Genomic DNA, 25,324 nt, shown 5'->3' on the forward strand with positions numbered 1-25,324 from the left:
CGTCAGGAATTAGCTAGTTAGGTATTAACTTCTGTAAATAATCAGTTCTCTCTGTGCAGAAAAACAACTTTGAGAATTTAATTGTAGTGTTATGTGGGTTAGTTGAGTCACTAACCATTATCTGAACTTCATGCTTATTTTTGGGGGGGAGGGGGGAATCACTTCTTGGGTGGCAGTGTAATGCCAACTGCCTAGACAAATACACTTCACTCCTTAATCTTTAAAATGGGGTGGGGGGAAAAGAGTAGAGTATAATAATCTGTTGTTTAATAAGTGAACTAAAATTTAAATTCAGCACTCTCACCATATTGCTTTTCCTTTCTGATGTCACAGAAACACGTCATACAGTTTTCCTACATATTTCTATACCAACTGGCACTCGTTCAGTTTCACTGAGTCATATTTCGGCACCTTTGCTTTGTTTCTCTCATTTGACTTAAGCTCCTTGGGGACAGGGGCTGTTTTTGTTTTTCACATTGTCCCTCCTGCCTCCTTAGCAACTAGTATGATGTTCCTCCACAGATGGTTTCTGCAAAAATGGACCTACCATCTAAAGTCTTCATGTGTATTCCCAGCACCTAACACTGTGCCTTGGACAGAGAAGGTGCTTTAAAAAAATGCTCGTTGATTGAATCATGAAATAAATCTTTAATAAGAGGGGGTAGCACTGGACCACTTCTTAGGTCCTTTTCAGCTCTAACATGTTGTGCCTCCGTCCAAGGTCTGGCACTTGGCAGGAGCAAAACATCACAATAAGCTTTCCTCTGACTGTCCCTCCCTGGTTGAGTAACATCAACAGATTTTGCCATAAATGTATACCCTAAAGCAGGAAACTTGATGATTTTCCTTCTCATTTGAATAACTATGGCTCTTCATTGTCCAATTCTATATTGGATTTAAGAAAACTGCAATCTTCCATTCTGATTTTAGCATGTCTGTTCCTGCAGATATGGTTTTGAATTGTGGTTTCTAAAAGTAACCACTTCAAAAAAGCAAAAAAAAAGTTTTCTTCTAAGACATATACCTGGGGTAGATTTTTACAAGAAGTTTATTTCTGGGTTTGTTTTGGCATTAGTTTTCTCACAGGGAAGATGAAGAATGAGACAGCTTACTCTAGAATAGGAGCTCTTAACCTGAGGTCAGTGAACTTTTTTTTTTAATCTGATAACTGTATTTCAATATAATTAGTTTCCTTTGCATTTTATTGTATGCATTTTAAAACATTTATTCTGAAGGAGGGTCTAGAGGGATCACCAGACAACCCATAAATTAACAGGTGGCCTAGTATAATAGAAAGAACACTGGATTCAGAGACAAAGGAGCTTGAGTTCAAATCCTAGCTCAATTCTGAATACCTGTGTGACTTTAGGTAGTGATTTGCTTTTATCATGAGTTATATAAGGTTTTATAGTAGAGATGAGGAAGGTGGAATATATATCCATTGTGCCCTCTGGAATGCCTGTTCCATAGACAACAAACTTCTCTTCATCCTAAATCTTTTCCTGGCTCCCCTGGATGACACAGCCTTGCAGGGCACCTTCTGGCTGTACCTTCACTCATTCTTCTTGGCCTACAGGTCAAGGGAGGGGATTCAGAATACACCTTAGTCCACATTGTCACTTCCAAACTCTCTTCCTAACTCCATCACTCAGTAACTTCTCCTCCTTTGAGGTCCATTCTATTCATATCTATCACCCAATCAAAATCCTGATAGCTCTTGTCTTTCCTTCCTCGACGAATTTGGTACACAGGCCACAAATTTTCTCTCCTCCCCTACTCCTGCCCTTGTATTAGGGTGCTTTAAGATAAATACTGATTCTCCCTCAAACACCCTGACTACTCAGTTCCTCAACTTTCTCACTTCCCACGAGCTACTCCTCCACTCCCCCTCGGCCACACATAAAATGCCCTCGATCTTGCATCTCCCATAAATGTACGGCCTCCATGTTCAATATTTGTGAAATTCCCTTATCCAATCATAACTTGTCTTCCCTTACAAAACCCTACTTTTCATTGGCACCATGACCTCCAATCCCTTGACCCTTCAATTCTCTCCCAAGACATTTCCCCTGCACTAACCACCCTCATTCTTTTCTTCATCTTAATTCCTTGGTAAGTCAATTCAGTTCCACACTGTCCTCTTCTCTTGAGTTCCCTTATATTCCTGATTGCTTCCTGCCAAATCTCAGCCTTGGATCATTACCATCATCTCCTACATATGTGCTACTGAATGAAGCTGGATAAAATCACACAACTCTTCTGATACGGTCCCCTACACATTTACATGGTACTACCTTAACTGGGCCTTCACTGATGCTTGGAAATTCTCCTATATCTCCCTTATCTCCTCACTATCCCACTCTCCACAGAGGTTCTTCCAGACCTTTACATCCTTCCACAAACATCCAGTGGTTCTCCCTCCCCCCATCCTCTTAGCTGAGAACCTGGTATTTTACAGAAATAAAGTTGGGCCATTTGTTATGTGTTCCCTCTTCTCCCATCCTCCTCATCTCATATTACTCATATGCTTTCTGTCTCACCTGATGAGATGGCCTTCTTCTTTGCCAAGGCTAAGCCCTGTACCTGCTCAAACAATCCCATTCTATCTCCTCCAATAGATTGCCTCCTTTGTAATCACCCTCTAACACTTATTTTCAACCTATATCTACTAGCTGCCTCTCTATTTAAAAACATGCCTACATCTCCCACATCATTAAAAAAAAAACCCTCATTGACCTTCCATCTTCAATATCATCCTATATCTTTTCTTCCCTTTTGTGGCTAAACTCTTTGAAAATGTTTCTATAATAGGTGCCTCCATTTTCTCGCTCTTTTCTTAATCCCTTACAATCTGACTTCCAACCACATCATTCCACCAAAACTTCTCTCTCCAAAGTTATCAGTGATCTCTTAAAACCAAATCCAACGGCCTTTTCTCAAATCTCACTGTCCTTAACCTCTAGGAAGTCTCTGACACTATTTATCTCTTCATTCCCCCTTCCATCTGACCACTCCTTCTCTGTCTTTGCTGGATCCTCATTCAGTACATGCCCTTAAACCATAAGTGTGCCTCAGGGTACTATCCTGGACCCACTCCTCTGTACTGCTTTACTTAGGATCTCACCAGCTCCCACAGATTTAATTACCATGTCTATACTGATGATTTTCATATCTACCTATCCTGCCCTAACCTATCTGCTAATCTCAGACTGCCTTTTGCCAGCAAGGGACCACCCAGGATGGCTTGCCCTCATCAAAGAAGATGCTATGCTGTATGAGCAAAGCAGAATTGCAGTAGCTCAAAAGAAACATGAGATGCACAAATCTAGAGACATCTCCACCCCAAACGTTCATATGAACTATTTGTGCCTGACCTGTGGTAGACCTTCCGAGCTCATATTGGTCTGATCAGTCAGTCAGACACACTGTACCTTGACATAGCGACGTCATTTTGGTTTTCTTCTGGAAAGAAAGACAACAACCAGACATCTCAAACTGCATGTCCAGCAGACATCTTAAACTCAACATGTCCCAAACCAAACTCATTATCTTTCCCCCAATACTCTCCCCACCTCCTACCTTCCTTATTACTGTAGAGGGCAACAGTATCCCCCCAGACCCTCTGGCTCAAAACCTAGGGGTCATCCTTGATTCTTTACTACCTCTCACTACACTCCCCCCTCCCACCCCCGCCATATCCAACCTATTGACAAGGCCTATTGATTTCAACTTTATATCTTACTAATAGGCCCCCTTCTGTCCTTTGACCCTGCTACCACTCTAGTGTAGGCCCTGATCACCTCACACTTGGATTACTGCAATTCCCTGCTGCTGAATCCGCCTGCCTCAAGTCTTTTTCCACTCTAAAACATCCTCCATTCAGTCACTAAAGTGATTTTCCTAAAGCACAGGTCCAACTGTGTCACCTCCTTACTCAATAAACTCCAGTGAATCCCTGCTGCCTCCAGGGGCAAATATAAAATCCTCTGTTTGGCATTCAAAACCCTTCATAACCTGGCCCCGGCCTCCACCCTTTCAGTCTTCTTACATCTTACCCCCCACACCATACTCTTCTATTCAGTAACATTGGCCTCCTGGCTGTTCATTGAACAAAACATTCCATCTCTCAGCCCTGGGCATTTTTCTCCGCCTTTCCTCAATGCCTGGAAAGTTCTTCCTCCTCATTTCTGCCTACTGACTTCCTGGCTACAAGTCCCAACTAAAATTCCATTTTCTTTCCCAGTCCCTCTTAATCTAGTGCCTTCCCTCTCTGACCTCAGAGGTCAATTGCCAACGTAGGCAGGAACTGGCTAAATTAGCTCTTGATCAAAATTGAGCAATCAGAAAGAAGTGGTAACCAGTAACAAATGGCTGTCCAGAGTCTTTGGGTACCAATTGAAATGCTGGTCAATTCCTTCAACTTCCTAGGCCTTAGAATTTAAAATCACAGATTGTCAAAGTTGGAAGGGATCTTAAAAACCATCTCTTCCAACTCCTTAATTTGATGAATGGAGAATTTTCTCTCATGTACAGGCTTCTATTCCTAATCCATCATCAATCTTCCCTTCTTGTTCTGAAATACATTAATGTTAGGTTGTAGTTTGGGTTCTATTTCCCCCTCTAGGCAATGAATCTTGCTCTCAGCATATCATTCAGGGTTTATTCCCTTCTCTGGCTCCATCTGGTGTGCCTGCTTCAGGTAATGTAACACCCATCCCCACGTTCATCTTGAATATGACTTGTCTAAAGTTCCTACTACTCCTCAGCTGTAAAGACTGCATGGTATTGTCCTCCAAACAGATGCCTATGACATGGACATGACAGGGAAGGGAATGTTATCCAACTCCAAATCTAAGTTACCCAGAAGGCTCTGGGAATACTTTCTGTTCTGTTGTTTTATTTTACATTTAATTTTCTCTGCAAAGCAGCTACTGTGTCAATTTCATACCTGTCAAAATTCCACAAGATGAAGTGGGATGGAACTGAGGTCATGCCTCCATGGTTACTTTAAAGCCCTCTTTCCAGAAAAGGCTCAAACTAGTAAAAAAAAATTTAATTAATAATAAAAACAATAAATGTATTCAAATGTATACCTTCTTTTTAAAATATCCATGTTAACCTAAAAATAATTCAACTCAAATGAGTCTGTAACTCACCAGTTTCTACACAGTCTGGTCTTTGTATAGGCCAGCTTTATTATCCATTATTTACTGTTATTAGAAATCATATCAGGTTACGTTTTATTATTCTGTTCACAAAGTAGAAAACAAACCTTATGATCTTACATGTTATTACAGGAAAAGTGAACTGTCCCTGCAAGCCCCTCAAATTTAATTAACTTTTAGATTCAAAGTTCTATTTTCCTTTTGTTTGTTTTTTTTATTACAATCTATTTCTCCCTTTTGTGTGAGTGGGTGAGATAAGGAGAGTGGTTTGTTTTTTTTAAAAGCTCTGTTTACTGCATATGAAACTGCAGCCAATTCAATCAAAGGGGAAATAGGAAAGTGCCCACTGTATTTGTGCACAGTATGCTGTTTGTAAAATCCTTTCCAGTTTCCTGCAATCAAATGTTGGCGTCTCCTAAAATGACATTACATAGGGGTAAACAACATTTTCAAACCAAGCACAAGTACAGAGGGGGTTCTACACACAAGGAATGGAAAAAAGGAATCCTGCAGGGCTCATTTGTTTCCCTGATGTAAGGGATACAGTGCAGGAGAAAAGTGGGGAAGCTTGAGATGTAGCCAAGTTCTGGTGGATACAAAGCAGGTCAGAGTTTGGAAAGAGGGAGAATTTAATGATGAATGTTTAGATTTAGGAAAAATATTAACTTCTCTTTTTCTGCCTGCTGAACTAGTTAGTTGTGAAGGATATAGCTATCAGTGAACTATCTAACAAGGACTCCCCAAAAGTTGGGGCAATCTGGAACATATTTGTGGGCCAGTGTTGGAGCCAATATGGAATAAAGGCAGGAATACTTACCGTGTTTCCCCGATAATAAGACCTATCCCAAAAATAAGCCCTCCCCTTACTGTGTAAGATTCCTCTAAAATAAGCCCTCCCCCGAAAATAAGCCCTATTGAGATTGCTACTGTAGTGAAGGTGATCCCCTGCGCTACACGCTACATTACAGTACCCTCTGTATGCACCGTCCCCCCCACCCCCGTGAAACGCACGCCGCGCTCCAAGCTGCATCCAATCAGAGCTGCAGCAGTGAGCGCGTCATCCTGTTCTTTGTTGAATTCATTATTGAATAAAGGTACATTTTTTTGTTCACATTTACCTGTTTATTAAAATTGCTGTCAATGTTCATTAAAATAAGCCCTCCCTTGAAAATAAGCCCTCTGGTGTTTTTCTGTCCAAAAAATTAATAAGACAGTGTCTTATTATCGGGGAAACACGGTAACTAGAAAGCAGCAGTTCTAGGTATTAAGCTCCACTCTGCCACCACCTGGGGTGAGGGATGAATGGGGGGGAGGAAGGGATGGAGAACTACTGGCTGTCTCTGAGCCTCAAATACATCATCTATAAAATGAGGAGTTTAGGCTAAATGAATACTAGTGTTCCTTCCAGGTCTAATAGTATATGAATCTTCAATTACTAAGCTACAAGAAGGGATTTTAAGACCTTTCCCTATAAATGTGAAAGGTAATAGAGCCAACTGGATATTCCCAACTGGATATTTCTAATGTCAGGTTCAGCAGCCCATGCTTTCAATGGCAGAACCTGGTTGTGGTTGAGTCGTTTCAATCATTTCCAACCTTTGTGACCCCATCTGGGATTTTCCTTTGCCATTTCCTTCTCCAGCTCATTTTACAGATGAGGAAACTGAGGCAAACAGGATTAAGTGACTTGTCCCGGGCCACACAGCTACTAAGTGTCTGAGGCCAGAGTTGAACTCATGCCTTCCTGATTCCAGACCCAGTGCTTTATCCACTGCCAGCTGCCTGGCAGAATCTTAACTATCCAATAATAATGGATATGTCAGATGAGAGACTTTCAGAGGTCATTCATTTGGTACAAAGATCACAGTATTTGGAATCAGATCTGGATTCAAACTCAGTCTCAGAGTTTAAGTACCTCCTTTGTGACGCTGGGCAATGTTTGATCTTCCTGAAGCTGAGTTCTCCCTCTATAAAAGGAAGGAGTTGGATTTGATGACCTGTAAGGTTCCTCCCAATTCTAAATCTGATCCTATGATTTTCATATACCTACCTTCTAAATGATTCTTTTTGGTGATCATTAATTCAGCAATTAATTCAACTTCAAAAGCAAAGGGTAGACTCCATCTTCAATCTTCTCACTTTAGAAAGGAGGTGGAGGAAGGGTCTTATAGTAAGCGACCTTCTTCCCCCAGGGAGGGGCACTTTTACCAAGACTGTCCCAATCCTCTCTTGTGTTGGTAGCTCCTATTCATTTCCCTTTCTTGGCAGGGGATACCTGCTTGTTGAATATGTGCTTGCTGACAGTTGTCTGAATCTGCTTGAGTACTGAACCCTTAATGGTGTGTCACTGAGGTTAAGGTAATAATAACTGCCTGTCAGCTGGTGGCTGGATTGTGAGAGCTCAGCCTCTCTTGGGAGAGGTTTGCTTGCTCTTGGTTAAATCAGCCTTTTCTACTCTGTGTCAAGTTATCACTGATCTGTTCCCTTCTTAGGAATCCTTTCCTTTCTCTCTTGAATAATATACTTGCCACTAACAAAGTCCTGGGTCTGTCTCTCTCCTTGACAGTAAACTTACTGAACTTTTCTAGGAATGAAACGTGGAGAAAAAGACAAACAGAGACAGACAGACAGAAATGGAGGCTGGGAGGGAGTCAGAAACACAAAGACAGAGAAAGAGAAGGAGGGAAAGGGAGAGAGAAAGAGGGAGGAAGAAAGGGAGGAAGGGAGAGAGTGAAGGGGAAAGAGGGGGCAGGGAGAGGGGGAGGGAAAGAGAGAGTCTTGAATTTCCCCAAATATTTCATCTGCACATTTTTATTTCTTGTCCTAAGATGTTCCCCTTAATACGGAAGCTTAAAAGAGAGGTTTAATTGCACAAGATGTAAGGAAAGATGCATTTTAAGAAAAGAATATGCAATTTGCAAGTCAGAGAAACTTAAGTTTTTTTAACTGAATACTGTCTATTTCAAAATAAATGCTTTAAGATCTCCTTATCCATTTCTTCTTCTTCTTCTTCTTCTTCTTCTTCTTCTTCTTCTTCTTCTTCTTCTTCTTCTTCTTCTTCTTCTTCTTCTTCTTCTCTCTCTCTCTCTCTCTCTCTCTCTCTCTCTCTCTCTCTCTCTCTCTCTCTTTCTCTCTCTCTCTCTCCTCCCCCACCCATCTCCACTTCTTCCTACACCTTTACTTGGAATTAGAATTCTCCTTAGAACTTAAAGTTACTGGGTGGCTAGGTGGCACAGTGAATACAGCACCGGCCCTGGAGTCAGGAAGTCCTGAGTTCAAATGCCGCTTCAGACACTTAACACTTACTAGCCATGTGACCTTGGGCAAGTCACTTCACCCCAATCACCCTGCCTTCCCCCCCTCCAAAATGCAAAAAAAAAAATTTAATTTTAAAAAAGAACTCAAGTTACTGTGCAATAGCCTAAATACGCATCCTCTAGATTCCCTGTAATCAACATATTACACAGAGAACCTCTTCCTAAAAACCCACTGGGAGGGAAGGTATAAGGAAAAGTCTGTTAGCATTTAAAACTGTTGAGGAGCTTAGAGTTCATCTATTCCAATCCAGCCATTTTTACAGATGAAGAAACTGAGGTCCAAAGAGGTGGGATAAATTACCCAGTCACACAGCTAGTTAAGTGGAAGAGCTAGAACTCAGACCCAGGTCTCTGACTCCAAATTCAATGTCATTCCCAATATATGAGGCTGTGTCATCTCACAATTAAGTCAGTGACTATTCTCTGTATCCCTCAAATGCTCAACAGGCAGAAGGAAATAGTTCCAGAGCCCACAGTGGCCACTGGGATTATTTCTCCTTTCCATATCTCCACCTCTCAACGTAAAGTTCCCCTTGGATGTCAGGCACCCAAGTTATTCCTAGTGATAGATATGATGACTTGTAGCTAGAGAATTCTAGGTTGAATTCAGAGAGGTAATATCTTAGAAATTCTCAAATGGTCAAACACAGTCATTAATGAATGTATCTTGGATACATATGGAGCTCATGGACAGGACATTAAATATAAAAGAACAAAAAGAAAAGATGAAAATCATGGATAGGAAAGTGAGGATAAATGCAAAAGAGTAGCCAGTTCCTTTACCAACACTATCAGGCAGGTAAATTAACAAATTCTTCATGGAGCTATGAATTGATAAAACTGTTCTAGAAAGCAATTTGGAATTGTAGTAAAAGTGACTAAAATGTCTATATTCTTCGACTCAGATCTCACTAGGCATTTACTACAAGGAGGTTTAAGAAAGAAAAAAAGAGGAAAGGTCCCAAATACAGTAAAATATCCATAGCTGCCCTTTCTGTGTTAGCAAAGAAATGATCAAGTATGTGTCCGTTGACGAGGAAAGGCTAAACAAGAACTTGAGGTAATTTGAAAGTCACTCTGTCTGACTTCCTGGAGAAGCAGCCATCATCACAGTTGCTGACGCTATTTTCTCTTTTTCAAATTTTTGTCATTCTGAACTTGACAAACACCAGCAAATATGGAGTGTGCGAAGTCTCAGTGCCACTGGACACTATTAAACTGCCCTAAAAGTTTGGGATCCCCCTATATTAGCATGTCCATGTCATGAGAAGAATAGAAAAGAGTCGATTGTATGTGAAACTGCAAATCTTCATTATATCCAGTGATTTTTTACAGCATATGATGAATTTAGCATGTAAGTTCCAAAGTTATTCTACTTCTCTGTTTCTTCTGAATCTCCTCCTGTTCTCTTCTGGGCACTTAAAAAAAATTAAAGCATTATTTTCCACCTCTAACCAAACTGCCAGATATAATCAACTCTAGCACAAAGAGCTGAAAGAAATTCCACATTAAAGAAACTTTCCGAATACTATTTTTTTTAATTGATGCTTTTTAGCCTGTACATCATATTCATTTCTGATTCCATCCCTGGCCCCTACCCTGCATAACAAGTCCCATCTCTGACAACTACTGGCTGTGTGACCCCCTGGGGAGTCACTCAGCCTCTAACCTCCCAGTGTAAGGCAATTCTCTAAGACTATAAGAGGCAGAGAAAGTACCATCCTGGACTGGTAGAGGGAACCTAGGAGTCTGTCCAGTCCTCATACTAGGTTCACATTAAGAGAAAAGACATTCCTTAGTACGATCTGTTTAAAGACAGCAGTTGGTGATTATTTTTCTCCTCCCAAATGTGGCTTCAGAGTATGGAAAGGGCTCAAACCTACTTTCTGGCTTATTTCACATCACTCCCTTTGATACACTCTACTGTCCAGCCAAATGGACTTCTTGATTGTTCCCCAAACTCAACATTTTATCTCCAGCCCCATACATTTTACATAAGCCATAGTCTATGCCTGGAATGTACTTCCTCATATCTAGCCTTTCAAATGCCTTCTCTTTCTTCAAAATCAAGTTCAGATACTCCATCCTCCCTACTGCCTTCCTTGATTCCCTCAGGGAGTGTGATAGTAATGGCAATTAAAGATTCCCCTGTATTGGCTTGGTTTTCAAATTGATTGTGTTAAAGCCCAGAGTTTGTTAATCCCACCTGTGGGATGGGCTTGTTGATGTGAAAAAGAAAGTCCTGAACTGGGAGGAGCTGGTGAGGTAGATTTGGAGAGACACTAGAGAGAGGCGGAAGATCTTTTTGGAAGCAGCACCTCGTGGAGGGAGAGAGAGGCTAAGAGAATTGCTGGTGGCCGCTTTGAATTGCCCTGGACTTTTGAGACCTGCCCCCTGAGCTGCCAAGGACTGAGGAGACATGGCTGTTTTGCTGGTACTTTGTCTGTCTGTTTTGATGTTGTTTTGCCAGATTTGTCCACTGGTGAAAGACAGTCCTTTTGTTGAAGAAGTCCTGGAACCTGGCTGTTCGCTAAGAAGCCCTGAGAATGTCCTGCAGACAGAGAGTGAATGCTGTCCACTGGTGAGGGACAGTGCTGTTGTTGCAGGGGTCTGGGAGCCTTTCTGTTGGTTCAGAAGCCCTGAAGAAGGATTTTCTTGTTGTATGTTTACAGAAATCCTGGGAGAGGGCTTTGCTAATGTGTTCAGGGGTTCTAGGACTGTTCTACAGACAGAGGATAAATTCATGAAGGGACTGGCAATGTATCTTGTGGCTTTACTAAGCCTTGTCTCCCCAGGAACTAAGATTGCTGAGAACTTGCCTCGTGTCAAGATGAAGAAAAGACCTCCATTTGGGTATTAAGTGCTGTGTTTAAACTTGATGTAACTCTGGGGTAGATTCAATTGTGATCCAGGGGTGGGGAACTTTTGACCTTTTTGTGTTCTGTGGTTGAACAAATGAATGTAGTTTACTTATGTTTGGAAACTAATCTCCATTTGAGAAGAGGGGCTTTGTGGTGAACTAAATGAAGGTATAGCCTAGGGGTGGAGTAGTATTTAGAACAGAGACTTTGTAATTGATTGAATGATTGGAAGGTCCTGGGGTGGGGTAGTCCTTGGAGATTATTTAATCACATTTAGTAAATGCTGTATTTGGAATGATGTCATGTTTTGATCTTCTCTGTTCTTGGTTTGTCACTGAATAAAATAGAGAGCACCTATGCTGGTATTTTGAACCTGGGAAGTTGCCTTCTTTTGGCATTACATTACATTATGGCGTAGTCTGCAAGGAGTACAAAGCATAGTGCCTCTATTTGTTCCAGGATCCATGGCCATTTAGATTGAGATTGTAAGGCCAAGGATCCTGGAGGGGTGGAATGTGATAGTAATGGCAATTAAAGATTCCCCTGTATTGGCTTGGTTTTCAAATTGATTGTGTTAAAACCCAGAGTTTGTTAATCCCACCTGTGGGATGGGCTTGTTGATGTGAAAAAGAAAGTCCTGAACTGGGAGGAGCTGGTGAGGTAGATTTGGAGAGACACTAGAGAGAGGCGGAAGATCTTTTTGGAAGCAGCACCTCGTGGAGAGAGAGAGACTAAGAGAATTACTATCACAGGGAGCAAGTATTCTCTCCTCAAATTTTCACAACCACCATAACTATTTTTGAATCATCATTCCCTCTGTCTCTCTTTTTTGTCCACATCACTCTCTAACTTAGTTTTATCTGCATGATTTTTGCCTAACTCTCAATTGAACATTACCACCTTGAAAGAAGGATCCATACCATTTTATACATCGGCATATTCAGTGCCAGACACACTGAACACTGGCCCTGACATTGTGACGTCATTTTGGTTCTGTTCATGCACAAAGAACAAACAAGTCTTTTATATAGAAAGAACTTAAAAATATTTGTTATTGTCACTAAAGTGAACATAAACTATTACTATGAAGTCAGGCCTAGGAATCAGTTCTCTTGATTCCCTCCACTGAATGCTTTGTGGACTCATGCCCTTAAATCTAACCTTCCTATTTCTTTTAAGAGCACTGCCATTCTTCCTGTCACCCAGGTTGGAAACCTCAGAACCAGTCTAGACTAGATTTTTCACTTATCCCCTATCCCCATACCCAGTCAGTTGCCAAATCCTACTGATTCTTCCTCCACAATATTTCTTAGATCTGCCACTGCTTCTTCACTCACTATCAACCTAGTTTAGACCATCACCTCTTACAAAGACAAAAACAGCAGAAACTTGTTCTCCCCACCTATCTCTTCCTCCTCCAATCCATCCTCTATCCAGCTGCCAAAGGGATATTCCTAAAACACAAACCTAACCATGTCACTCCCATGTTCAAAAAGCTCCATGGGCACCTGATGGCATTTAAAGCCCTTTATAACCTGATGCCAAACTACCTCTCTAGCCATATACATTATGCCCTTTTACAAATTCTTCAGGAATTGTTCCAAACCACTGATCATTGAAATGACAGCTCAATGCATTAGAGACTTCACAAAAATGCAGGACACGGAAGGACATCCAAATAAAGTCACATGGAATTTTTTTTTAACAGAAGGCAGAACAATCTCATAAGATCAAACATACACCTAGTAAAGAGATCAGATTGTATGTACCTTCTCCCCCTCCCCCCCCATCTTCCAGAGAAATAGGTTAAAGGACCATTGCTCATCTCACATAGTTCATCTTAATTTGGAAAAAAGAAAGGAATCAAATAAGCAGTTGGAAACTCCCCTAGATGATCTGCTCCAAATAAATGCATCAGAACATTTGTCCATTCAATAAGTTATCCATTCTATCTCTTTGTCCTAAGGCATCTAGGTGGCTAAGTGGATAGAGCACCAGCTTGGAGAAAGGAAGACTTCAGCTCAAATCAGACCTCAGATACTAGCTGTGTGACCCTGGGCAAGTCACTTAACCTGTGTTTGCCTTAATCCACTGGAGGAGGAAATGGAAAACCAATCCAGCCTCCTTGCCGAGAAAACCCCAAATGGGATCACAAAGAGTCAGACCCAACTGAACAACAGCATCTCTACCCATAGGGACACGTGTTCCATGTATCAGAGGTGAGAATAACACCCAGATCTACCAGGGTCCAAGTCCTGAACACCGTTCTGGACTCCACACTCCAGCCAAGTCGGCTTGTCTGTCGTTCTTCACAAGGGACATTCCATCTCCCACTTCTGTGCGTTGGACTCGTCTGTCTCCTGACCCCTCTGCGTATGATGGGGTGCTTGTGCTCACATGAATTATTATACTCCTTTTTCACCTTCAATCCCTCAGTCAGCCCCAATTTATCAAACACCTACTGTGTGTTAGGTACGATGCCAAGTGCTTAAGATACAAAGAAAGACAAGAAACAAGCAGCTTACAGGCTACTATGGGAGACAGTATGCAAACAACCATGAACAAACAAGTTACATAGGGGACAAAAAGTGAAGGGAAAGGGGAAGAGGAAGGGGAAGAAGCATATATTATAGGACCCATCGTGTGCTAGGCACTGTGCTAAGTGCTTTTTACAGATATTATCTCATTTGATTCTCACAACACCCTACCAAGTATTATCCACATTTTACAGTTGAGGAAACTGAGGAAAACCATGGTTAAGTGACTTGCCCAGGGTCACACAGCAAGTATCTGAGGCCAGATTTGAGCTCATATTTTCTTTACTCCAGGCCCAGTAGATATAATGACAAAGGGAAGGCACTAGAATTAAGTAGGATTGGGGAAAAACCTTCTTGTAGGAGATAAGATTTTAGCTGGGCCTTATTTAAAGGAAGACAGGGGAGCCAGAGAAGCTAGTGAATAGAAATGAAATGGGAGAGAATTCCAAACATGGGAAACAGCCATTGAAAACTGCTAGATTGCAGAGGTGGAGTGTTATTCTTAAGTTGGAGGAACAGCAAAGAAGTCAGTGTCTCTGGGTCACAGGGTACATGGAGGAGAATATTTAAAAAAAAAAACATTAAAATAAATAAATAATAAAAATATTTTTTAAAAAGACTGAAAATGGAGAAAAGAGGTAGATTATGAAGGGTTTTAAAAGCTAAAGGGAGGATTTTATATTTGATCTTGAATGTGATAGAGAGCCACAGGATTTGTTTGAAATGGGAGGTGGGAGAGATCACATGGTCAGACCTGGGCTTCACAAAAAATCAATTTGACAAATGAACAGAGGATGAACTAGGATGGGGAGAGACTTCAGGCACTGAGACCAACCAAAAGGCTATTGCAGTAGTCCATGTATGAGGTAGTAAGGGCCTGCACCAGAACAATGGTAGTGTCAGAGGAAAGGAGGAGATATACACCAAAGACGTCCAGAAGGTAGAAGCAATTGCTGTCATTGAGTCATTATCTAATTCTTTGTGATACTATTTGAGGTTTTGTTGGAAGAGATATTAGAAAGGTTTGTCATTTCCTTCTCCAACTCATTTTACAGATGAGAAAACCGAGGCAAACAGGGATAAATGGCTTGCCCAGAGTCACACACCTAGGAAGTACCTGAGGTTAGATTTGAACTCAAGAAAGAGGACTCTTACTTCCTTACTTGGTGCCCTATCCACTATACCACCTAGCTGCCTAAAATCTTGGCAACTGATTATATTTGGGAGGAGAGAGATGTGGGTATGGGTGTATGGGTGTGTGTGTGTGTGTGTGTGTGTGTGTGTGTGTGTGTGTGTGTGTGTGTGTGTGTGTGTGTGAGTGTGTGTGTGTGAGAGAGAGAGAGAGAGAGAGAGAGAGAGAGAGAGAGAGAGAGAGAGAGATTGTAGAAGGCTAATTTTCAAGCCTGAGTAAGTGGGAGGATAGTGATGTCCTCAAAAGTAAGAAAGATGAAAAAAAAGGAGAAAGATGAGTTTAGTTTCAGATATGTTGAGTGTCAGATGTCTACAGAAAGAGAGATAAAATGCATATATGTGCTTATATATGGCATAAATAGGCAAACGTCTCTATTATATGTGAATAGTATTTATTTTTTCATAAACATATTTTCCCCTTATACGTCCCAAAGAATATAAGCTCTCTGAATGCAGAAATTAACTTAATTTTTGTCTTTGCATCCCCAACACCTAGTGCAATGCTTGCAAACAGTAAATGCTTAATAAATGCTTCTTCTATTCTTTGACCTACTTGTCAGGTTGAGAAAAACTAAGAATTTAAAAACTAAAAGAAACATGGTCTTGAAATATAATCTAGTTTATAGGTTCTTTGAAGATAAGTTGTATGTTAGGCTTTTTAGCAGGGAGGGAAGTATTTACCAGCCTTCCTCCATTCCCTAGCTCAGTACCAACTATAATATAGTACTTTCTTCTTCAACTGAAACATCAGTAATTTTGTGAGTATGGGCACTCTCTCCATATCATAAGCCCTCCGTCTTAGAAGCCAGTCTTTACAAGCTGCTGTGGTAGTACGTAATAATCCTTTGCCCCATGGCTAACCTTCTGTTGATGAGTCACTCCAAACCTAGCCAGCCTGGTCCTCAGATGAGAGATTCCCAGTCCAGCACTGGGCCCATGCTCAAGGTCTTTCCAGCTCCAGAGGACCAGCCAGAGCTTGCGTTCTGCTGACACAGCCTCTATAAATCCAAGGTCAGTAACCTCCATACCACAAGGAAGCATCAAGTGAGGATGTTAGTGTTGGCAGCCATGGGACATAATAAGCCTTAAATAAACACTTGTTAATGAACTGATGAGACGCATTAGTAGTAAAGAAGTAGTGCTTAAAGTGCACTAGGAAGATCTAGGTTTAAGTCCTGTCTCTGACACTGCTTGGCTATATGACCCTAGGCAAGTTACTTAACCTTTCAGTCTTTTAGGCAACTGTCTTAGCCAATGGTTCTTAACTGTTTTTGTGTCAAGGATCCCTTTGGCAACCCAATGAATCTTATTGACCCCTTCTCAGAATAATGTATTTAAATGGAAAAAATATATAGGATTACAAAGAAAGCCAATTATGTTGAAATACTATTATTAATTTTTTTTTCAAAAACAAGCTCACAGACATCACATTAAAAACCTCTGCTCTGAGACTGTAAATTGCAAGAAGATGCCAACTTGCAATGGCAGAAGAGATCACTTTCCCAACAAAATCACATGTCCAGTCTCTATCCTGATATCATTACTCAGGGATGGAACCCCTTCAAACAACTCCTTGGGATCATGTGCTGCTTTGTTGTTCTGGTCAAGCAAAGAAAAGGATGGCAAAAGGGTCATTTGTCTAAGAAACAGATCATCTTCAAGGTTCACACTATGACCTGGTATTCCAGTGACTGTGACTCATAGGAGTCACAATGTGGTTGTCAAGGACTTTGGGAAAAAGTAGCCACTTCAAGACTTATGTCCTTCATCTAGACTCATACCCTTCCAGGGCTTTACAAAGTGGCTTCAAACCCACCCCCAAAAATCTGCCCTCCAAAAGTAGTTGCCAACTGCTAACCACCCAGGTTTTTCCTTTCTAAGCAATGTGGGGATCACCAGGTTGGGATGGCAAAAATTGCCATGGTGGATTACTGATGAATATGGCTCTCAGAATGCCTAGAAGGCTAAAAAAAACCCAACCTCAATTTTCAGGCAAAGAATTTAGGTTCAAAGGACCATTGATTTAGAGTTGGTTTAATCCCAGGGCCTGGAGCCAGGAGGGCAGGAAGCACAGTGCTTAATAAATGCTTGTTGAATTGAAGAGATCATTTAATCCAACCCCATCATTTTACAGATGAGGAAACCGAGGCCCAAAGAGGTTAACTGATTTGCCCAAGGTTTTCCAGGTCATTAGCAAATGGCAGAGGATTTGAAATCTGGTATCACTCCGAAACTGTTGCTCTTTCCCCACTAAGATTTCAGACAATCTTCAGTTCCATAATATAAATGTGCATTTAATTTTAAAAAATTTTAAAGAAATCAATCGCTCCACCGTCTTCATCTACAACAAAATGACAGAAAAACAAGTGAATGACCCACCAAGAGTGAAACCCCGTGGAGATTCAAATTTACATTTCACAGCCTGCACTACAAGAGCTCCAGAAACTCTCACTGTAACTTACTGTGCCCTCTCTCCTCACCCCTCCAGCCCCAGCTACTCTCCAGATGCCCAGCCAGTGGATTGCTCTTCCCGCCCCCAGGGTGCCCATCCCTTTCCAAAAGTTCGATTCTGCTCCACTGGTGCATACCAAGCCCATTCACCCATTCACAGCCTGCCAGGGCAAGCGAGCGAGAGCTGCCTTGGCTCTCCCCTGCTGCGCCCCGCTACCACAGCTGTGCAGTCCGAGCCTCAGCCGCCTCAGCCCCAACAACACGCGCGCCTCCCCAGCGGTCTCGCGACCAAAGTCCTTCACCACCTTCGGCAAGTGCCCGCCGGGACCCCCAGTACCCCGCGGCCCCCCCCCCCCTTTCCAGTCTGATCTGCTCCGGACCGGGCAGGTCAGGGACTGAGCCAGAGCTGGAGCTGCACGGGTGGAGAAGTTTGGGGCCGGGGTCGGAGACGGCGGTAGCCCCGGCACGGAGGAAACTGAATCCAAGACTGACCAAAGGTCTTGGGAAACATTCCCTGCAAAGCGGGGCGCTTTTCCTCGCCCCCACCCCATTTCCCCTTGCCTAGCACCCCCCTTCTTTAGCACCCCGAGTCGCTCACCTGCGCCCCTCGCAGAGGCTCCTCTGGCCCTCTCCTGGCCGCTCTCTGAAAGCTCTCAGAGCTGCCCAACGCGCCCCGGGACAGGACGTGGTCTGGGCTGCAGAGCTCAGAATGGGGCGGGCCAGGCAGGGGAAGGGCAAGGCGGGGCGGGGCTGGGGGGCACCTTGCATCACCTGGGGCGGGCTGGGCCAGGAGCCCAGGGAGGGTAAGGGAGGAGACGTGCTGGCGATGGGAGGGAGGAGGCAGGTAAACCCCAAACTTGCCCTAAGGGAATCTAACTGCCTTGGCTTCTAACTTTGAGCTCCCGTTTGGCGAAGGGGAAGTGGGGCGGTGATACTGTCTTCATTTTAAGTGCTGAGATTTTCCATTTCGGTAGGCATTGGGGGAGCAAGAGGCTAATGAAACCCCACACGCTTTTCCGACCTTTGCAAGGGCCGAATTTTAGAGGTAGGAATGTTGGATCCTTGGTCATAGAGGCCCCAATCCGGGTTTTACACGGTGATTAGCCCTGGGTCTGTGACTTGCTCAAAATCACTTAACTCTTGAGGATCAGCTTTCCCCATTTGTGAAGTGGAGACATTAATACTTACATTATGGATCTCACAGGATTGTTGTGAGGAGAAAATGAGAACATCCAGTCAGTCAAGAACCAGTTATTAATCGCTTACTATATGCCAGGAATATGAATTAAACTGAGGAACCAAAAAAAAAACAAAAACAAAAATAGGACCCCAACCAACATGACGTATATACATTGCTTTGAAATTTTTTAAGCATCATATGAATTTAATATACAAATATAAGTTTCAACACAACCTGGTGAGATGGATAGAGTGGACCTAGGAATCAGAAAGGCTTGGATGCAAGTTCTTCCTCTGATAGATACTATGTGACCTTGGGTAAGTCCCTTAACCTCTTGGTGAACCAGCTAACTCTTTAATATTACAAATTGAAGAGCAGGTCCTTGCATTGGTAGAGGGGATTTTCTTAGAGTTCCTTTTACCAAAGAAATTATAGGCCAACTGTTTTTTTTTTTTTTAAAGCAAGTTATGGGAATTACTGTCATCCTAAACTAGTCCCGCCTCCTCATTTTGTAGAAAAAGAAACTATCAACTGAGAGATGAACCCGCTTGCTCAACATGGCCTGACTACTTAATTCCAGAGTAATCTAGCTCACTCCCAATTCTTTTAGACCACAGCTCCTTCCACCAAACCCTGAATTCAAAAACCTAGATTTAAGCTCAGGAGGCAGGTGGATGGCTCAGTGGATAGAATGCTGAGCCTGGAGTCAGAAAGACCTGAGTTCAAATCTGTTCTCTGTCACTCACTAGCTGTGTGACCCTGGGCAAGTCACTTAACCTTGTTTGCCTCAGTTTCCTCATCTGTAAAATGAATTGAAGAAGAAAATATTAAACAACTCCAGTATCTCTGCCAAAAAAATCCTAAATGGGGTCATGAAGAGTTGGACATGACTAAAATGACACAACAGAAATTTAGGGATTGGTCCAAGGTCACAGAATTAAGTAAAAGTTTATCCTCTGTTCTTTTCACAATCCTATGCCTCCCTAGTAAGAGTTTTTTGCATAATGTGTGCTCCATCTGGACTATGTGGCCAAATGAGATCGGACTAGCCCCAAATCAACTAGTTTGCCCCATCCTGGTTGTTTCATTGGACAGATCTCTGGCTGGTGGATGAGAAAGGGAGCTCTCGTCCTGAGAAATGCATTGCTCTGCAGTATTGCTGTAATGGAGAGGGAAGGAGTAGAGATAGCAAACTTCTAAGAGTTGGTAAAGCAAAGTGAGAAGCCGGCACTTGGGAGATCACTCATAGTGAATCATCCCATCCTTATAGTGTTTGTTGGTTTCTGTTCCTTTTACTCTTGTGGCTGCTTGTGCCAGGGCAATCTTTCTGCTGCCTGTGATCTTGGCAGCAATAGAGGCTCCTGCAAAGTGTGAATGCCACCTAAACAGGACAGAGAATCAGTCAGGATTGTACAAGTTCTCCTCCCAGCAATTTCTCTGATTTGCTAAGTGATCTTGGTTGGGCATGTTCCTTCACTTTTCTTTTTCCTCAACAAGAAAGCTGAGCAGGATCTCAGGATCTGCAATCTAGGTGTTTCCTTCCAGATCTGATTACTTCTTCAGGTGGATACTGAGTCTGTGAACATAGGCCCCAGCTGGCAGTGGGAAGGAGGACCTGATAGAAAACAGTGGTTTGCTTCACCAGGATATTTTTAAAATTCATTAATTCTAGGAAACCACTTTATTCATTACTTATTCAGCCTTAGTCCCCTGCTTGTAAAGCTACAAAATCTTCTTTTGACACCTTTAATTCAATTTTTCCTAGTAGGTGCCTTTATTACTCTCAAATTAATGGGAGTAACATTGTGGGTTGCCCCCCCCCCCAATCACATATATTTGATTACATTGATTTATCTCGAGGAAACATTTGCCTTCCTGTATTTTGCTTAGGCTAATACTGAAATTGGTCTGCATCTTTTTAATCATAATATTCCCCAAATAACACTGTATGACTTCTAATCAAAGAATACTATTTTACTCTCTGAAGAATTCAAACTACAGGTCATCCAAAAGGCTAATGGTGGATGTGAGTAGGATGTGAGCTATACTTACTAAAGAATTACATGGGAAAATCAGCATTAAGGACCTCATCATACAGAAGAATGACCAGAAAAGGAAGTGAACCCATTATAAAGCAAGAAAAAGTAACAAACCAGTAGGTAATACCTTTTATTTTTTGGAGGGGAGAAGGCAAGGCAATTGGGGTTAAGTGACTTACCCAAGGTCACACAGCTAGTAAGTGTTAAGTATCTGAGGCCAGATTTGAACTCAGGTCCTCCTGACTCCAGGGCCTGTGCTTTATTCCCTGTGCCACCTAGCTGCCCCATAGGTAATACTTTATGTGCCTCCAGTCTTTCATTATTACAACTCATCTTCCACATAACTGCCAAAGTGATTTTCCTAAGGTGGAGGTCTAACAATGTCAATCCCTTTGTTCATTTAACTCCAGTGGCTTCCTATTTACCTCCAAGATTAAATATAAACTCTTTTCTTGAATAGTCAAAGGTCTTCACAACTTGTCCCCATCCTGCCTTTCCAGCTTTGTTGTACTTTTACCCCCTTCCCTACACTCTAAGGTCCACATCCACATCAAGCCTGCTTGATACTCCTCACATGTGATACTCGATCTGTATCCCTCTGCCCTTTACTCTGGCCAAAATCCCACCTCTACAAGAAGCCTTTTCTGTTCTCCCTTCATTCTAGTGCCTTCCTTCTACTGATTATTTCTAGTTTATCCAAGATATAACTTGTCTGTAAATAGACATTGGCATGTTGTCTCCCCCATTAAACTGTGAATTCCTTAAAAGCAAGGACTGGCTTTTGCCTTTCTTTGTTTCCTCAGTGCTTAGCACAGTGCCTGACACATAGTTAGTGTGTTTATTAATAAATGTTTGTTAACCGACTGACTGTCCCACATACTAGGAATGCCCTCCCTCTTCATCTCCACTTCTTAGAATTATCTGGTTTACATCCGTTCAAGCTCTACTTTATCCATAAAGCCTTTGCTTTATATATACCACCTTCTCCCCAAGGTTAAATTCATATTTATTTTGTCTATACCTATATATGTTCACCTTTACACACACATATCCCTTATATATACCCAACACAAACTCCTTTTGAGTGTAGGTATTATTTGTGTTTTGTCTTTCTATCCCCCAATTCCTATAATATAGTAGGAAAATTGATTGCTTATTGATTGACTGAAGATGATAGAGTCATTGGTACTCTTACTTCAACATAATGGAGAACTAAATGATTTTTCTTTTTCTTTTTAAAAAGTATTTTTCACACTTTTCTCCAATATATGAATATTTATTTGAAAGTTAATTTTTAAAAGTATTCTTTAAGAAAATAGTACAAGGAGATATTGGAAGGGGAGGATTAACAGGAACATATAGAAGTTGGAAGGGTATTGTACAAAAGTTCTAATTCAATTAAAATGTTATAAGTAGGGGCAGCTAGGTGGCACAGTGAATAGAGCACTGGCCCTGGAGTCAGGAGGACCTGAGTTCAAATCCGGCCCCAGACACTTAACACAAAAACTAGCCTTGTGACCTTGGGCAAGTCACTTAACCCCAATTGCCCTCCAAAAAGCAAAAAAAAAAAAGTTATAAGTAAAAAAGAAAATATTGACCTTTCTCTGCTTGTGTAGAATTTACAACAAGGTACTCCAACTATTTTGAGGTTTCACTTGTTTTCCTTCTTTAAAAGCCAATCCTCTTTCTAATGAACTCCAAAGAATGGTACCCTTTTTATGTTGTTCTACCAGGATTTTATGTCAAGCACTTTTAGAAATAAATGGGTGGTCTGTGAGCATTTGGAAATCTTTTGTTAAAGAGTGATTATAATAATAATATTTGATCTAACAAGATTTGCCCTTTGAATTCCAGCAAAGTGTACTAAAGTAAAAAAATGAATCATACAAAGAGTTGAGACACCTCAGTTCTGGTGCCAGCTTTTTGACTGTGTAACCTTGGACAAATGACTTCCCTTCTTCAGCTCTTACCTTTTTGCCATCCCTCATACAGAGAATTTGAAAGCTGGAAGGGTCCCCAGCAGCCATCTAGTCTAATGCATACATGAAAGAAATCCTCCCGCTAGCATACCAGACAAGTCCAGCCTCTGCTTGAAATCCTCCAGTGAAGGGGAACCCACCACCTCTCCAGGTGGCTCATTAGGCTTTGAGACAGCTCTCATTGTAAACATCAAGTCCGACTTCCTCTCACTGCTCTTACTTATGCCCTGTGGGGCCCAACAGAACCAATTAATCCTCTGTCTATATAATAGCCTTTCAGATTATTGGAAACAGCTATTACTGCTCCCTGCCAAATGTGTCCACTTCTTTCAACTGATCCTCATCTGACATGGACTCGAGGCCCTTCACTAACCTGGATGCGCTCCTCGACACTGGTCTATCTACATGCTTTTGCAAAGGTTATCTTCCTATGGGGAGGACAATCTCTTCCCCTCAGCTCTGCCTCTTAAGATTCCCTAGAGTCTTTCAAAGTGAAGCTCAGGGGCTCCCTCCTCTAGGAAGCCTGTTGTGACCCCCCAGTTGCTAGTGCCCCCCAAATCACATCATTTCTACTTTGTATTTATTTTATATTTACTTTGCTGGACTCATGTTGTCCCCTACCCCTCATCCCCCAGTAGAACACAAGCTGCCTGGGAGCAGGGACTGTTTTGTTTTTATAGCACCATAACTTAGCCAAGTACCTGGAATATAGTAGGACTTTTAATAAATGCCTGTTGATTTAATGAATAAAAATCGTAATGTAAGAAAAAGAAATCAAACATTTACGTAACACTTTAAAGTTTGCAAAGTTCACTACTTACACGATCTCATTTGATCCTGACAAAAAAACCGATGAGTTAGGTATGACAGATAATATTCAGTTGTGTCTGACTCTTTGTGACCCCATTTGGGATTTTTTTGGCAGAGGTACTGGAATGGTTTGCCATTTCCTTCTCCAGTCCATTTTATAGATGAGGAAACTGAGGTAGGCAGGATTAAGTGACTTGCCCAGGGTCACACAGCTAGTAAATATCTGAGGCCAAATTTGAATTCTGGAAGATGAGTCTTCCTGACTCCAGGCCCAGCCCTCTAACCAGTGCACCACCTAGCTGCCCCATGAGAGGTATTATTATCCTTCTTCCCCAGATCCATTCAGGTGTCAAAATAAGTTGACAGAGAAGGGAAGTAAGGCTCAAAGAGTAGTTACACAGTTATGTAGTAAAGTGTCAGAGAGCAAGGATTTAAACCTGGGTATTTGCTGGTTGTAAGTCCAACATTTTCCACTCTTCCAAACTCTATACTCTTACTGGACCACAAGTCTTAACTCTAAGATCTTTCTTGGAGGTGCCATGTTGCCAGTTCTGCAGATTGCAAGGGGAGCCTTCACGGCCAGTGTCAAGCTTGGTTAGTCCCACAAGGAGGTGCTGTTAAGAGGTGAGGGAGGGCGCAGACAGGGCTGTGCTGGAGCCAGTTCAGATTGGCTCATGAGAATTTTCAGTGTGAGCATTTATAGTTTGGAAATCAACACACCTTACAGATCAGGGCATGCTTTATTGTTCTGTTGTCTAAACTGATAAAAGTGATAAAATGTTAATGACGAAGATTAAAGTATGTCCTAAAGATGTGTCACAGGCACATTCTCTCCCCCCTTCCCCAGAGTTTGTTGTCAAACATAGACCAGGTCACCACTGTACAGAGAAGCATGGACGCTGGCGCTGACCCCCTGATGTGTTGTACATCTGTAAAATCAGCATTCATTGATCCTTCCCTGGGCATGCCTTTTCCTAGAAATCCTCAGGGGTGGGAAACCTGCAACCTCGAAGCTACACATGGCCCTATAGGTCCTCAAGTGCAGCCCTTGGACTGATTTGGCTGCACTTGAGGACCCCACCCCTACTCTATATATTCATCCCTAAAGTAGGCCAATGAGCTGGTGGAACTCATCATTGGCTTTGCCAGTTCTTTTTTCTTAATCAAACGTGTTTGTATGTGGTATGATTGGCATGTTTATTTGACCTAAAGTCTAAAGCACTACTATGAGATCATCATGCCAAAGCTAAGAGGTTAGGCAGGAGGCAGCTGTTATTGTTATTAGCCCTATAATGAAGCTGATGACTGCTGCTCAGAGGGCTCAAGAAACTTCTCCCAAGTCTCCTAATTAGCTAATCATATGAGTAAAAGCTAGAACCCAGGTCTCTCAGACCTTCTATATTGGAGTTACTTCCATTCCTAAGGCATTTTCCCCCACGGTAGCATAACTGGCAAAGGACTGACTGGCAGAATTGGTTCTTCATCCATAAAATGAGTGGAATAGACAAAATGACCTCTGAGACCCCTACATCCCTACAAAGAATGGATCATTCATCCATGGTCCTATGATCATAAGGTAAGAACACACAGATTTTTTTTCAACCAGAGGAACTCTGAAAGTGACAATTTTTAACAAGCTCATAAAGGAAAGAGGAAGTCAATTGGGTATTTTAAAATAAAAATATAGAGCCAGCTGGAAAATACCTAGAAGGCCAAACTCCTCATTTTACAGATAAGCAACTGAGATCAGTCCAGAGGTCAGTCTACTTATCTAAGTTCCCACTTGAGCACATA

At 42.0% G+C, this 25,324-nt stretch overlaps 1 protein-coding gene across 11 annotated transcripts in view; it reads right to left on the bottom strand.

The window, feature by feature from the left end:
* LYPD6B (LY6/PLAUR domain containing 6B) overlaps window positions 1-18,305 on the bottom strand; it is a 242,919-nt gene extending 224,614 nt beyond the window's left edge. For 7 of the 11 annotated variants that reach the window (XM_069066717.1, XM_069066724.1, XM_069066722.1 and 4 more), the window contains exon 1: window positions 18,121-18,253. Coding sequence is in view for 2 of the 11 variants with exons in the window: in XM_069066715.1 (XP_068922816.1) it covers window positions 18,121-18,290 (170 nt within the window). In the remaining 9 variants the exon portion in view is untranslated. Of the gene's footprint in view, window positions 1-3,374; window positions 3,463-4,948; window positions 5,038-18,120 lie in introns of all 11 variants that reach the window. The other 4 variants (XM_069066715.1, XM_069066714.1, XM_069066718.1 and 1 more) reach the window with 3 other exon arrangements.
* Between the last annotated feature and the right edge of the window lie 7,019 nt (window positions 18,306-25,324).

The sequence above is a fragment of the Petaurus breviceps genome, unplaced genomic scaffold, assembly GCF_028583685.1.
Source record: "Petaurus breviceps papuanus isolate PSGF00001 unplaced genomic scaffold, PetGlider_PUasm1.0 90723, whole genome shotgun sequence".
In the NCBI taxonomy this organism is placed as follows: domain Eukaryota; kingdom Metazoa; phylum Chordata; class Mammalia; order Diprotodontia; family Petauridae; genus Petaurus; species Petaurus breviceps.